General features: G+C 52.0%; 1 protein-coding gene across 4 annotated transcripts in view; it reads right to left on the reverse strand.

Annotated features, from left to right (window-relative positions):
• Positions 1-10020, reverse strand: part of DENND3 (DENN domain containing 3) — a 50590-nt gene extending 40570 nt beyond the window's left edge. For 3 of the 4 annotated variants that reach the window (XR_003514395.1, XR_003514396.1, XM_027560726.1), the window contains exons 1-4: positions 9776-10019; positions 2610-2889; positions 1986-2101; positions 23-165 (exon numbers count right to left, since the gene is read on the reverse strand). Coding sequence is in view for 2 of the 4 variants with exons in the window: in XM_027560726.1 (XP_027416527.1) it covers positions 23-165; positions 1986-2101; positions 2610-2889; positions 9776-9877 (641 nt within the window). In the remaining 2 variants the exon portion in view is untranslated. Of the gene's footprint in view, positions 1-22; positions 166-1985; positions 2102-2609; positions 2890-9775 lie in introns of all 4 variants that reach the window. The other variant, XM_027560728.1, reaches the window with a different exon arrangement.
• Positions 10021-15826: the final 5806 nt, after the last annotated feature.

Consider the following 15826-nt stretch of genomic DNA (forward strand, 5'->3'; position numbering starts at 1 on the left):
GCTGCCCAGGGTGCAGACTCACCAGGAAAGACAGTCCTTGAGGGCGTTGTAATAGGGGAACCTGGAGACCACGCACACCGCGAAGGGCACGAAGCAGCCGGCCGCGCTCCCGCCCGGCCCCAGCGCCTCCCAGTGCGTCCTGCCGTTGTAGAAGCAGTACTCATCCTGGAGAAAAGCAACCGCACCGTCACTTCCCGTCAAACCCTGGCAAATCCCGGTCTCCATCTTCAATGGTGCCTGCATCTCCAGAGAGAAGCCTGGACGGGGGCTGGACAGCACATCTGGCTGGTCCCGCCTGCGTCACCGCCTCACGAGAGAGAGCACCAACCTTTTCACCAGCACTGACGGAGCCCTTGCGGAGCTCGCTCTGAGTGAGGTGCTGGGGCTACAGAGACAGTAAGACTGGACCCTGCCTGGGAGAAGCTCGCTGCCTTCAGTGAGAGGGGTGCACAGTCAGAATACAGTGAGACACAAGAAGGGGGCCCCACTTAGGCAAAAGGCCATATTCAAGAGGGCTGGGAGCCAGGTGGGCATCGTGGACTGAGGAGGGGGCAGGAGAGGCCTCGGCCCATGATGGGGGGATGTCCGCCAGAAAAGAACACAGCAGCGGGATTCCTAAAGGCACAGCTCTCTGCACAGCTCACAAAGGGCACAATATCGGAGGGCCCACCATGTGTGTGGAGAAAACATAATTCCAAAAGATACATGCCCTCCAAGGTCCACAGCAGCACTGTTTACAGTAGCCAGGACACGGAAACAAGCTGTGTCCCTCGACAGATGAACGGAGGAAGAAGAGGCGGTGAATATGCACAGTGGAATATCACTCAGCCATAAAAAAGAATGGAATAATGGCATTTGCAGTAACATGGATGGATCTAGAGGTTATCGCACTAAGCGAAGTAAGCCAGAGAAAGACAAATATCATGTGACACTGCTTCTATGTAGGATCTAAAATGATGAGACACTGAACTCATTTACAAACAGAAATAAATTCACAGAAGACAAATTTATGGTGACCCAAAGGGTAAAGGGGGAGGGATAAGTTAGGATTTGTGGATTAAAATATATATACTTCTACATATAAAATAAACAGCAAGGACCTGCTGTATAGCACAGGGAACTTTACTCAACCTCTTGTAATAACCTATAAAGGAAAAGATCTTAAAAACTGTATGTATATATACATATATAACTGAATCACTTTGCCACACACTGAAACTAATACAATATTGTAAATCAACTATATTTCAATAAAAAAATTTTTTTAACTATGTAAAAAATATCAGGGACCTCTCATCTGGGCCTTAGGGGAGTATTCTTCAGGGTTGGAAGTAGGCAGCCGATTACCCTGTACATTCCAGTCCATCATGGTCCCTACAAACTCCCCAAGGCCAGCTGGGTCATACACAGTGGCCCTGCCCAGAAAACACCCCCCAAATGCTTGACGGCTGAGTCATCTTCTCAAAACCTAAGCCCAGGCACCTGACACATGGCAAAACAACCCCAAGTTCCCTCAGCTGAGGAGTGGAGGAGCAGGATGTGGTTTATATACACCGTGGAATATCCCACAGCCGTGCAAAGGAGGGAAGCCCTGACATGTGCTCCAACATGGATGAGCTCTGAAGACATCACACTAAGTGGGAAAAAGCCAGATACAGAAGGACGCGTGTCGCATGGCTCCACCGACATGCAATGTCCAGAGCAGGCAAAGCCCAGAGGCAGAGAGCAGACGAGCAGTGGCCCGGGGCTGGGGCAGCAGGGACTGGCGAGTGCTGCCAGTGAGACCCCGCCACCTTCTGCGGTGACACACATGTCCCGGAACTAGACGGTGGGGATGGTGGCTCTGCACGGCGAACGTACTGGATGCCATTGAACTACACGTTTTTAACGGTTAAAATGGTGATTGCCACGTAGTGTGTATTTCACTGCAAAATAACCCCACAACCTAGACCCGGCTTCAGAAGGAAGCTGTGTGAACCACGTACGTGCAGGGGCCGGTAGTACTGCGCCACCACGCCGTAGGTTCTGTTGCCGCAGATGTCGGTCAGCACCAGAAAGTGGACACAGTCCTCTCTGGGCTCAGAGGCCACACACAAGCCCCCTGTAGGCAGAGAAAAGGAAGAAGGAGCTTTACTCCAGCCATGTGGGGTCTGCCCTGAGGCCTGGGCTAACCATAAGCTACAGGACATGTGCCCCCCACCTCACGGTCACATGTGGCTCTTTGATGGCCAGTCATGCTAACTCCTCCAGCCGTGCAGCACCTTCCTCAGTGCCCCACCCCCCACAGCAGCAGTGTCTCTGCAGGTGCCCTGTGCTCTGAAGCCTTCGTGAAGGGTCAGGGGGACAGGACCCCAGGCAGAACCTTCAGGCTGCACCTGGAGTAGAGACTGGGTCCCAAGCCCAGCGGGGAACGGGTGTCCCTGCCTCTGCCGGTTTTAATCCCGAAGACCAGGAAACCCCATCAACTTCTTGGCAGAGCCTCCAGACAGGCCCTTCTGTCAAGTCCTCTGACCCAAGTTCTCTACAACCGGGGAGAAAGTGAAGCCAGAACAGAAGCCCGCTCATCAGCAGGAACTGGCTCATGGAGGAAAAGGCCGGCCCATGCGTACCTGGGAAGCAGAGTTGCGGCAGAGCAAGCAGGTCCACACCGTTGGGGATGTTCACGTCCTCGGGGTCTGGGCCCCTGGGGCCACCGGGGACGCCCTTCCCCAGCTCCACTCTGGGCCTCTCTCTCTTCTTCCGGAAGGAGCGCTTCCTGTTCTTACCCGGTGTCGTGCAGTTCGAGGCAGCCGGCTGACTGTCCTCCTTCATGACAAAAGGAGGCACGAAGACCGACAGCACCTCTGGATCCAGAAAAGACGGGCCCTTGACTCCCTTCCTCTGGGTAACCTGGGGCAGGTGGAAATGAGAGTCAGCACCGAGGCCCTGTTGCTGTCCAGCCCTCATGGGAGCATCCATGGCCTGTCTTCTGGCCTCTCCAGCCCCCAAACCCCAGGCGAGTTCAGCAGCTTGTGCCTGGCTTTTCCCACCAGCAGCTCAAGATGATAAGACCTGCTTTTAGGGACTCTCAGGCGAGCAACAGACCCTCTCAGAGCCTGGTCGTTCAGCTGCTGACAGGGACACCAAACTGGTCCCTCGGCTCCAAGGCTCCGGCACCACGATAGAGACCAGAGTTCAGATCCCAGCACTATGAGAACCACAGCAGATTACTTGGCCCCTCTGAGCTTCCCTTTCAAGAGGTGAGTTCAGGGACTAAGAGAAGGGACCCAGTTCAAGTGCTCAACCCCCGTGGGCCCCCAGGAAGCTCCTGAGCCCCCTCAGAGGCTGGTGCAGAGGGTGAGCCCCGAGAAGGGCTCTGCATCTTATCAGATCCACACAGACACATTTACTGACATGTGCCTGATGCCTGCTCCTTGGAAGAAAAGCTATGACAAACCTAGACAGCATATTAAAAGCAAATATATCACTTTGCTGACAAAGGTCCATAGAGTCAAAGCTATGCTTTTTCCAGTAGGATGCTTTTTTCCAGTAGTATCCGGGTATGGATGTGAGAGTTGGACTATAAAGAAGACTGAGTGCCAAAGAATTGATGCTTTCAAACTGTGGTGCTGGAGAAGACTCTTGAGAGTCCCTTGGACCGCAAGGATATCAAACCAGTCAATCCCAAAGGAAATAAACCCTGAATGTTCATTGGAAGGACTGATGCTAAAGCTGAAGCTCTAATACTTTGGCCACCTGATGCAAAGAACTGACTCATTAAGAAAAGACCCTGATGCTGGGAAAGATTGAAGGCAAGAGGAGAAGGGGACGACAGAGAATGAGATGGTTGGATGGCATCACTGACTCAATGGTCATGAGTATGAGCAAGCTCCAGGAGATAGTGAAGGACAGGGTAGCCTGGCGTGCTGCAGACCATGGGCTCACCAAGAGTCGGACATGACTTAGCAACTGAACAACAAGACTGCCATGCCAGCCGGCCCAGCACGCATGCTGCTTGTGTCGCCTCTGACGTAGAGGGACGCAAAGGGGAGTGAGGGAGGCCCTGCTGGACACAGAGAGCAGCTGCCTCCTCCCCCATCTGCATGGCCATCCCAGCATCCACAAAAGGGGCTCTTTTAGCCTCAATTCTTTTCAGCTCTAACTTGGTCCAAGATTTTGTTAAGCTTTTATCTTTTCACCCTTCCCCCATATAACATAAGGCATCTTCTAACTCTTTCCTATCAAACTAAATACCTAAGGGAGTTCTTTCTGGTGAGTTACGACTAAACAAACACAGGCACCAGGTTGATGTCAGATCTTCCAAGGAAGGCATATGAACCTCAGTCTGTGAGTGAGGAGGAGGGGGTGCTGAGCCAGCTAAAGATAGCCAAGTTTAAAACAGGACTCTCTGGGTATAAAAGGTAGGGAAGGAAAGAGGTGGCCTGGGGCACGGTGGGGAGTGGGTATCCTAGGGCCTTTGAGGGAGCCTAGAAATGGCATGAGGAAGAACACCACTGTCACCAGAAAAATGTGACCTTGATTGGCAAAGAAGAACAGCCAGCAACAACATTTCAGTAAGAATCAGAGGTATAACAGGGGACACCTAGACTTCAAAGGACTTCTATAATAACAGCATTTTCAGTCAGGAAATACACTCTGAGCTCAACAGGCTCATGTTCATGAGATGTAATCTGAATTCAGATAAAGTTTGCTTATTCTTAGGGGGAAAAGTTAATGCCAAGGACCAGTAGGTCCTTGATCAGTAGGAACCAAGACCAAACATGGGAAATCCTTACTGTATAATTTAAAATCTTCGTGTATGAAAGGAAACCTTGTCTTCACACACGTGAAACCTTCTCTAAAACCTTCCTATCAAACTCCAGCAGTTTAGACCAATCCACTATGAACACGTGCTGGTCTACTTCCTCCTCGTGTGAGATGCTGCATCCACAGAGACTGGGCAGTGCCTCCCCTCAGGGTGCAACAGCTCCTGGAGCAGATCACAGTCCACAGCCAGAGGAACAGACAGGCCCTCTCCACACGGCACGAGACAGCTTTTGTTGTCGTCGTCGTTAGAAAAGTGAAAGTGAACGTTGCTCAGTCATGTCTGACTCTTTGCCACCCCAGGGACTATACAGTCCATGGAATTTTCCAGGCCAGAATACTGGAGTGGGTTGCCATGCCCTTCTCCAGGGGATTGTCCCGACCCAGGGATCGAACCTGCACCTCTTACGTCTTGCGCATTGGCAAGCTGGTTCTTTACCACTAGCACTGCCTGGGAAGCCAGACCTAAAAAAAGGTCTCTGTTTCTACTCATTACCATCCTCACTACGTACTCCATGCAGGGGTCCCACAGTGCACGTATCCTGGGTCAGACAGGCCCCGCACTGCTTGTGCACCCAGGCAGCAGCCGGCCCGCTTCCAAAGCCAGGGTGCCCAAGCTGCTCATGTCTCAGTCATGCTCAAGTCCTCAGTCGCCTCGATACACGCGCCTGTCACAATGCTGTGCTTCTTCCTGCTCTTTGCTCTGCGGGACAGTGCCCAGCTCATGCTTCAGCCCCCCTCCTCACCAGCGACTGCTCTTCTCTCACACTCACTGGAGGGGGCCTTTCCTCATCCTGCAGCCAGGGCCGCACGCCCCCTCCGGCCTCACGCCTGGCTCACCACCTCCTGGAATGTCACCATCCAGAGTCCACCTCCCCTCTCACAGCACCCCCAGAGCGTCGCTGCCGACACAGTGGTCCTGTGTCACCCTCAGAAGGGTGGGGCGGGGATGTGCTGCCCTCCTCTTTCTGGCCCCACGGTCAGCACACAGGATGGCCCTGTGGGGGTGCTGTTCATCCAGTCCCCTGGCACTCGTGATCTCTGGAGGCGTGCTCAGTCTGCACGGAAAATTATGCTCAAGCCCGTGAACTCCCACTAGTTCCCTTCAGTCAGTGAAAGTCATGTGGCCACAACGCAGCCAACCTGGACTTGGCCGTTCCTCACACATCTGTCTTTGTTGTCCCCAAAATGGAAATCCCTGTTGTCTTCTCTGATTAGATAAGCAATACAGTCTCATTTAAAAAAAAATAGTAACAATAACAATAGGAAGGGAATGCCTCCCCCACAATCCCACGCCTCTAAAGCCATGCTCCACATCGCATGGGACACAGGCTGATCCTTTCCTAAACGTATAAACGATTTTTCATAAACGCAATCACCATATTTAAATGACTTCATTAGCCTTTCCCCATGTAACCATACAGTGTGCTGACTCCCCTGTTGACACTTTGTGCTAAGTCCTGTCTCTTTGTGACCCCACGGACTGGAGCCTACCAAGCTCCTCTGTCCATGCGCGTCTCCAGGCAAGAGCACTGGAGTGGGCTGCATGCCCTCCTCCAGGGAATCTGCTCGACCCAGGGATCAAGCCCGCATCTGTTACGTCTCTTGCACTGGCAGGTGGGATCTTTAGCACCAGCGCCACCAGGGGAGCCCATGTGGACCCTCTGGGGTGTCCCACTGTGGACAGTTTAGCACTGCTTTTGCCCAGTCCCCTTCTGACAGACAGCTGGGCTGCTCTCAAGTCTGCATCACGCTAAACAACGGGCAGTTACCTGTACATGCTCGGGCATCCCCGACTCTGTAATTACACTAAACTCCTGAAAGTTCAACCTTTGACCCCAAAGGGTTCATGTTACTCTCTGATACATATTGCAACCGCCCTTCACCCGCCCCAGCCCCAGGAGGAAGACGAGGTCCTTTTTCACAGACTCCACCCAGGGTAGTTTCCTGCTCTCGTCTCCCAGACAAGAACTTACTAAAAAGTAAAAACCACAACACTCTAAATTCGTTAGATGATATAAAGGCATTGATTTTCACTATGGGACTGGCTGTCATTTGTGAAATAAAACAGAAATAGAGTTGTTGTTTTTTTTAATGCTCCAGGAAAGTCCAACACAGTCACCAGTAGCCACATCTGACTACTTAAATTAATTAAAATTAAGTGAAATATAAAATTTGGTTCCTCAGTGGCACTAGCCACACTTCAGGCAGCCAGTAGCCACCTGCGGCCAGTGGCTACCACACTGTGTGGTGAAGGTGAACAGTACTGGTTGTCATCATCTAGAAAGTTCTGTCAGATGGTGCTGCTCTAGAAATTGAAAGCCAGAAGGCTTACCTCTAAAAAAAAAAACACATAAAAATGTGCTTCCATACACAAGATTTACGCCAGTCACCTACACTATGAAAGGGGCTCTGAGCACTTTTCCATCATCCTGTGACGGATTTATGATGGATGCCTTCGCATCTCTGCGTCTAGTCTCCATAGCAACCAATGAGTGGAGGGAAATGTAACTGACCACAATAACTCACTAGGGATTGAACTGTATGCTTGAATTCTTTGTCACTAACCTCAATAAAACAAACAGCACCCTATCTAAGGAATAAATAAAACAAAAAGTTAGGACACTACACTAGCCTAACATCAAACTGGTCCTGGCTCATATCTCTGGGTTTCTGTTTTCATGTGTCACCAAATAGGAATGACTGAATCAGAGACAAACGATGATTTTTAAGAAGTAAAACCTAAACCTCATTTAAAAGACTTGGAAAACAGTGGAAACAGTGGCAGATTTTATTTTTGGGGGGCTCCAAAATCACTGCAGGTGGTGACTGCAGCCATGATATGAAAAGATGCTTACTCCTTGGAAGGAAAGTTATGACCAACCTAGACGGCATATTAAAAAGCAGAGATGTTACTTTGCCAACAAAGGTCCATCTAGTCAAAGCTGTGGTTTTTCCAGTAGTCATGTTTGGACGTGAGAGTTGGACTATAAAGAAAGCTGAGTGCCGAAGAATTGATGCTTTTGAACTGTGGTGTTGGAGAAGACTCTTGAGAGTCCCTTGGACTGCAAGGAGAGCCAACCAGTCCATCCTAAAGGAAATCAGTCCTGAATATTCATTGGAAGGACTGATGTTGAAGCTGAAACTCCAATACTTTGGCCACCTGATGTGAAGAGCTGACTCATTTGAAAAAACCCTATGCTGGGATAGATTGAGGGCAGGAGGAGAAGGGGACGACAGAGGATGAGATGGTTGGATGGCATCACCAACTCGGCGGACATAGGTTGGAGTAAGCTCTGGGAGTTGGTGATGGACAGGGAGGCCTCGTGTGCTGCAGTCCACGGGGTTGCAAAGAGTCGGACACGACTGAGCAAGTGAACTGAACTGAAAAGACTTGAACATTTAAAATAATATAACAGCTGAAAATAGAACTGAATGAATGATATCCTACGTTCGGTTACCTGTAACATTAATGTTGGTCTTAGAAGGAGGATGTTACTCCATCCCACCACAATGCTTTTTCTCCTGCTCCTTCAACCACTGTTCCTTCCACCGTCTGCCCAAGCCCTAACAGAAGCAAAGTATAAAAAGAGGATGAAGACTCAAATGCAGAATGGCCGACTGCCCACTTGCCTTGGGAAACGCTGTAGTCTGTTTAGCTCAGGAAAGTACCACTGTAACTACTCCAGTTGATTCATCCCTTCACATCATGGCAACTAAGAGACAGTGTTGTAATCACTAGAGACACAAGACAGCCTAACTGCAGAGAAGACCACAACCGAAACCAGGTCATTTCCCGTCAGAAGAAAAAGGGGGGAATGCCACTTGGCACTGAGAGGCAGGGAGATGGCTTGACTCAATCCACAAGGGTCAGAGGACACAACAGATCAAAGAGGGACCCAGACTGAGAGGGTTGACAGAGAGGAGGAGGGAAATGCAGAAATTGTGGAAATTGGCCTTATATAAAGCCAAGGAGTAGAGACCACTAAGCCATTACCAGACATGTATCAGGATCATTTTACAACATTTAGTGCCTCTGGGTAATGTCCATTCAACCCGGCTGCCTTAAATACTCAAATGCCTTTCTCTGCCTTTCCTTAATGTCATCCGGAACCAGAGGAAAGGACCTGCTGGCGTAAGGGCAGCAGGGTCAGGGACTCTGAACACACCGGGCATCGCCACTACCAAGAGAAAAATGACAGCGTCACAGGCATCTGGGACAAGGGGGAGGGCCGCAGACCCACTCCAGAGAGAGCCAGGGCTCCGGAATTAAGAAAAAGTGAGAACACAGGGAAGAAACAAGAATGTCCCAAGCTGCCGTCCCAGAGAAAGGGATAGGAGCTTGACACTTCTGCTACCAGGGTGCAGAGCGGAGAACAGGGGGAGGCGGATTGTAAAGTGTTTTACAGCGAAAAACAGCTCCTTTCATCGCTTACCATCTAAATGCAAAATACATTAAGGCGGTCCTTAAATCTACCAAAAACATCCTTATGACCTGCCTAGAAGAGCCCCGGCACCTAGGAGACAGAATCTGGAATGAGTAAAATCACTTAACAGCGGACAAAGATTTGGTCCTGGACGCCTCGGAAGTGCAGGCGGCCCGGCCGCGTCTCCACCTGGCCCAGATGGGCGTCCTGAGACGGAGAAGCCGAGCGGCCGAAGCGCTTAAGAAGCAGGCCGACGGACGCGCGCTGTCTCCAGCCGGCTCTCCGCGGTGCGCCTGCACCGGGTCCCGCCGGAGCTGTTTTCCGGAAGGAGCGGAGCGGGCGGGAGCCCCTAGCCCGCAGCCGCTCGCGACTCCACCGCGGCTGGGGGGCCGGCCGGCAGCTGCTCCCACACCGGCGGCTTGAGGCGGCCGCCGCGCCGGACCTGGGCGCAGCGCCCCAGCCCCGCGGACGCCTGGGGCTCCGTGCGCACAGGCCCGTCGCCGCTGCCCCGCCCCGCCCGCGCCGTGACCGCGCCGCGCCCTCACCTGCTCCGAGCAGCGAAGGCTGTCCCGAGGGGCCCCCAGCAGCGCGCACAGCTCCAGCAACCCCGAGGGCAGCGCCGGGTGATGCGGCGCGGCCTCCGCCATGGCTGCCCCGCCGCCGCGGCCGAGGCCGACTGGGCACACCGGGCTCGGGCGCCTCGGGCCACCCGGCCCGGACTTCGGGCCGCAACCCCGCCCGCCGCTCTGCCCAGCACCCGCGCTAGCGGCAGCCGGCTGGTCCTCGGACATCGCTGTCCGCTGGGCGGGGCGCGGGGCGGGGCCAGGTGTGGGCGCGTGGCCTGGAGAGGCGGGGAGGGGAGGTTGGAGCCTATCGGAGGGGGGCGGGGCCTGGAGAGGCGAAGCGGGCAGGGCGGGGCCTGTCGGAGAGGGGCGGGGCCTGCGGGACTGGCCCGGGGCCTGGCGCGCGAGCTAGTCATTTCCTAAACGGCTCGGCGGGCTCCCGCGCGTGCGCGGCGTCTGCGATCCCAACTCACCAATCCGTCAGCCTATCCTCTCCCAGCCGGCCGCCTCCGCTCCCGGGAAACCCGGAAGGGGTGGCGGGGTCGCCAGGTGGGCTCGGACCAGCCCACGAGCGCCGAGGGTGCGGGAGTCTCCTGCAAGTCCCTGAGCCCAACCCTGGAAGGAGTAAAAGGCCAGGGCCCCCTCGTGCCGCCGCCGACTCCAGGAAGCCCTCCTGCAAGCAGGGCCGTGGAGTTGGCCTGGCCGGGCGTTGGATGGCAGGAAAGGCCAGCGAGCCAAGGGCGCCCGGTTAATAACTTTGCCTGCTTAACCTAAGGCTGCCCAAATCCGCTATGAGATTGAGTAAAATTCAGCAGGAAAGGGGGCGGGGTGGGCGGGGCTAGAATAGAATCCGGGGAGCGCAGGACTGAGGAGAGTCGGTGGATGGACAGAGTTCTTCCCCGACCAGCGGCAGGCCTGGCTTGTTCCCAGTGGACCGTGAGCCTCCCCAGCCACAGGCTGAGGCCAAGAGGCTGGTTTCGGTGCCCGGTCACTGGCACAGAACTCGGGGGGGACACAGGCCCCAGTCCTATTTTTGCCTCCCAGCAGACCTTGGACAGCATCTGTAAAACCGGGTGGGAAATGATGGCAAAGGAACTTTTCTAGTTCTAATAATATATGATTCTTAAAAAAAAAAAAAAACCCTGAAATGCTTAATAATAATGTCAAACAATAACAACAAAGCAAGGTCAAAATCAAAACAGGGTTGGGGTGGGGTGGATCCGGAGGCCAAAGGATTCCTTCAACGTTTCCAGCCTGGTGAGGCCCCACCAGCTGCAGCCTGACTCACGCGGGATTTGTGTTTCACTGTTAAGTCATCTAAGATCATGAGTCAGATCTGGCGGCTGCCCGACATCCCTGGCCTTCATTGGTAAGCCGTGACGGGTAATGGCAGCCACTGACTTTAAAGGAAAGACCGATTTTGCTCACACTGGTCTGGCTCTCTCCACTGTGTTGGGGTTGCTGGAGGCCTCAGCGGAGGGCAGGGTGGAGTCTGTCACCTGAGAACGTGCAGTCCTCAGGAGGACCACAGACGCTGCTGGAGGTGTGCACAGCAGAGCCGTGGGTGTGCAGGGACCTGGGCTGGCGTCTGCCCCGAGTGAGCTGTGTGAGCTTGAGGTCGCATTCCTCGCCGCCCCAGCCTTGGCTTCCTGTGTGTTCACACGCTGCCGGGTGTGGCCAGGACTCAGGAGGTAAACACGAGGCAGCGATCTCGGTGGGAACCTGGTGAGGTTCACACAGGCGCAGGTGTCCCTTTTCCTTCTGCAGGTGGAAGGGTTTAAGGAGGGGAGCTTAAGAAAGTCCCGCCGGGCTGTGGACGGGGCTATGCAATTCCCCCTTTTCTAGGGCCTTCCTTTCCTCATCATTAGCATTGGAGAAGGGACCAGGTGACCTTGAAAGGACTCCTAGCACCTCACTCTTGCTTTCTGATGAGCCCCTGTTGCTCATTCCCTAGGGACTTCCTAGTGCCTGCAGTAAGATTTGCCCCATTCTTGAGAGTGCTGATGGACTGGAGATAGAAGTGGACGTAGCCAGCAATCGAAATCGCCAGTGCGTGAAAGGGTCACTTAGAGGCTGACATCCAGATGAGGGAAGAAGGGAGCAGCTGAGCCCAGCTGACAAGCTCACAGCCGGGGTGGGTATCACATCAGAGTCAAGGTGAGAACTTGAGTTCTTTAAGTTGATGAGTTAAAGAACTTGCTGGCACAGTACCTGCCTGGCAACAGTCTTTCAGAAATAGTTTCCCCTCCCTCCCCTTCAGCCTGTGTAATTTGTTTACCGTTCGGCCTGGCTCTCAGGATTACTGTGTAGATCAAGTGGGAAAACAGGTATGAAAATGCTTCTGATGCAGAAATAGGAGGCACGCATACACTGTGAATTTACTAAATGACGCTAAGTTGTTTGGCCACCTCATGCCAAGAGTTGACTCATTGGAAAAGACCCTGATGCTGGGAGGGATTGGGGGCAGGAGGAGAAGGGGACGACAGAGGATGAGATGGCTGGATGGCATCACTGACTCGATGGACATGAGTCTGAGTGAACTCCGGGAGTTGGTGATGGACAGGGAGGCCCGGTGTGCTGCAGTTCATGGGGTCGCAAAGAGTCGGACACGGCTGAGCGACTGAACTGAACTGAAGTTGTTTACCTTGAAATGGTTAATTTTCTGGAATGGAATTTGGATTCCATAAGTTGTTTTTTAATAGTATTTATAAGGAGTGCAGTCTATCAACACTTCTTTGGGCATTTTTGTAAGGATTATATGTGAACCGTGAACTTCCTGATGTTCAAGCTGGTTTTAGAAAAGGCAGAGGAACCACAGATCAAATTGCCAACATCCGCTGGATCATGGAAAAAGCAAGAGAGTTCCAGAAAAACATCTATCTCTGCTTTATTGACTGTGCCATAGCCTTTGACTGTGTGGATCACAATAAACTATGGGAAATTCCGAAAGAGATGGGAATACCAGACCACCTGACCTGCCTCTTGAGAAATCTGTATGCAGGTCAGGAAGCAACAGTCAGAACTGGACACGGAACAACAGACTGGTTCCAAATAGGAAAAGGAGTACGTCAAGGCTGTATATTATCACCCTGCATATTTAACTTCTATGCAGAGTACATCATGAGAAACGCTGGGCTGGAAGAAGCACAAGCTGGAATCAAGATTGCCAGGAGAAATATCAATAACCTCAGATATGCAGATGACACCACCCTTATGGCAGAAAGTGAAGAGGAACTCAAAAGCCTCTTGATGAAAGTGAAAGAGGAGAGTGGAAAAGTTGGCTTAAAGCTCAACATTCAGAAAACAAAGATCATGGCATCCGGTCCCATCACTTCATGGGAATTAGATGGGGAAACAGTGGAAACAGTGTCAGACTTTATTTTTGGGGGCTCCAAAATCACTGCAGATGGTGACTGCAGCCATGAAATTAAAAGACGCTTACTCCTTGGAAGGAAAGTTATGACCAACCTAGATAGCATATTCAAAAGCAGAGACATTACTTTGCCAACAAAGGTCCGTCTAGTCAAGGCTATGGTCTTTCCAGTGATCATGTATGGATGTGAGAGTTGGACTGTGAAGAAGGCTGAGTGCCGAAGAATTGATGCTTTTGAACTGTGGTGTTGGAGAAGACTCTTGAGAGTCCCTTGGAGTGCAAGGAGATCCAACCAGTCCATTCTGAAGGAGATCAGCCCTGGGATTTCTTTGGAAGGAATGATGCTAAAGCTGAAACTCCAGTACTTTGGCCACCTCATGTGAAGAGTTGACTCACTGGAAAAGACTCTGATGCTGGGAGGGATTGGGGGCAGGAGGAGAAGGGGACGACAGAGGATGAGATGGCTGGATGGCATCACTGACTCGATGGATGTGAGTCTGAGTGAACTCCGGGAGTTAGTGACGGACAGGGAGGCCTGGCGTGCTGCGATTCATGGGGTCTCAAAGAGTCGGACACAACTGAGCAACTGAACTGAACTGAACTGAACAATTCTTTTGAAAAAATATAGGAAATGGTGGGGGAGCTTCATAGCATTGGATTTAGCAGTGCTTTGCATCTGATCTCAAAAACACAGGCAATGAAAGAAAAGTAGATGATTTCATCAAAACTAAACAGTTTTGGTGCAACAGAGGGCAATGTGGAAAAAGCAAAAAGACCATCCACAGAATAAGAGAAAATGTTTGCAAATCATATATTATCAGATACATGATTAATAGGGATTAATAGTCCATAGCTCAACAACAAAACAACGCAATTTTTTTAAATGTATAAAGGATTGAATAGATGTTTCACCAAAGAAGATATACAAAAAGTACAGGAATATGTGTTCACTAAGCACTAGAGAAATGTAAATCAAACCCCACCTCACACACACTAGGATAGCTACTATTAAAAAATAAAATAAAAAGGACTACTGTTGGCCACGGTGTGGATAAATTGGAACCCTTGTACCTTGTTGGTAGGAATGTAAAATGGTGCAGTCACTGTGGAAAATGGTATGGCTGTTTCTCAAGAAATTAAACGTAGAATTGCCATTTGATCCAGCAGTTCAGCTCCTGGATAGCCGTGCAAAATAACTGAAAGCCAGGACTCAAGTGTTTGTGCTCCCATGTTTTTAACAGCATTTTTAGAATAGCCAGAAGGTAATAACCCAAACATCCATCAGTGGATGGATGGATAAACAGATATGCTTTTACTTTGAATGAAAAAGCTGTGACCTCACTCTCCCACATCTCCCCAGCTGGTTTAGTGCCCAGATGCACAGCTTTCTCGACTGTTTCCTTTGCTGCTTCAGAGCCAAATGTGATAGGGTGTAATATCTTCGTATGTAGATATAAATATGCAAATGTAACCAGTTTATTGAGGACTTGGTGGTTGATATGAAAGCGAAATGGTCTCCAATGAAAAAACCTTGCCGTAACAACCACAGACATAGGAGAAAAACAAGTCTGGTCTGGCAAACACTGGTAGACATTCTGAAGGCAACATCCCTCTGTCCCTTGAAGAAGGGAGAAAGTAGGTGATCAGTGATCAGTGATCAGTAGGAACAGTCTTGTCCACACGACAGCATGTGGGCATTGTCACTGTTCGGGCAGGCCAGCCATCACTCACCCCTGGATTAAACGTCCACCCTGGGGGCTCGCTCCAGCCCCGCCTCTGCCTGTGCCCCTCCTGTGCTCCCCAGATTCGCCCACGTTCCCCCCAGATGTGTGGTACTTTCAGGCTTCCCTGCAGGCTACCTGACCTGCCCCTGCCCTACCCCACCTCCTCCCACTCGTGCAGGAAGACCGCACGGGGAACAGGCAGGCGGCGGGCAGAGGAGCCTCCGGGACAGAAGACGTTGGCAGGCCTGTGGACATCGAATGGGACACTCTGCAGGCCGCTTGTGTGTGTGGGGCGGGGAGGTCTGGGCCCTTTCTTCCCTCTCCTGTGGCAGAAAGGATGGGAGAATGTAACACAGCCAGAGAGGGCAGTTATGATAGACGGCACGTAGGCTCAGGTAGAGGGCGTCAGGTGATGCCCACATCACGGAGAGATGTGAGGTGATGGGGTCACAGCAGACAGCGCAGGTGCTGCTGGTCGTCAGGGTAACCATGCTGCAGGAAGGGCCCCCTTGCCCAGTGAGCCTGCCCTGCCCAAGCAGCGCGTTTCTGCCCAACCAGCCATACCCCATCATTAAACTTTGCTTCCTCTTTAAAAAACTAATGAATAAGAGGAAGCCGTGTGCTGGGAATGCAGACCGCCCAGGCCCACATGGAGACTGCCCAGTCTGCCCTCAGCATCTCGCGGGATTTTGAAGAGTGCACACAGTCTTCATGTTGGCTGCAGGAAAGGACTCCATGGAACGTTTCAACAAACCCTTCTGCCGGGCCCCTCCCTGAGCTGTGGAGGGCCGGGCGTTGGCCGAACCCAGGCAGCTGTGGTCCTACAGGCACCCTGGGCGACCTAAGCCAGGCTTCAAAATCACTGGGCTGATGCTACATTCTGTCAGTTGCAAAATGGAAGTAACAGCCTTCCCTCCTACAAATAAAAACCTTTAG

Source organism: Bos indicus x Bos taurus, chromosome 14 (assembly GCF_003369695.1).
Source record: "Bos indicus x Bos taurus breed Angus x Brahman F1 hybrid chromosome 14, Bos_hybrid_MaternalHap_v2.0, whole genome shotgun sequence".
NCBI lineage: Eukaryota > Metazoa > Chordata > Mammalia > Artiodactyla > Bovidae > Bos > Bos indicus x Bos taurus.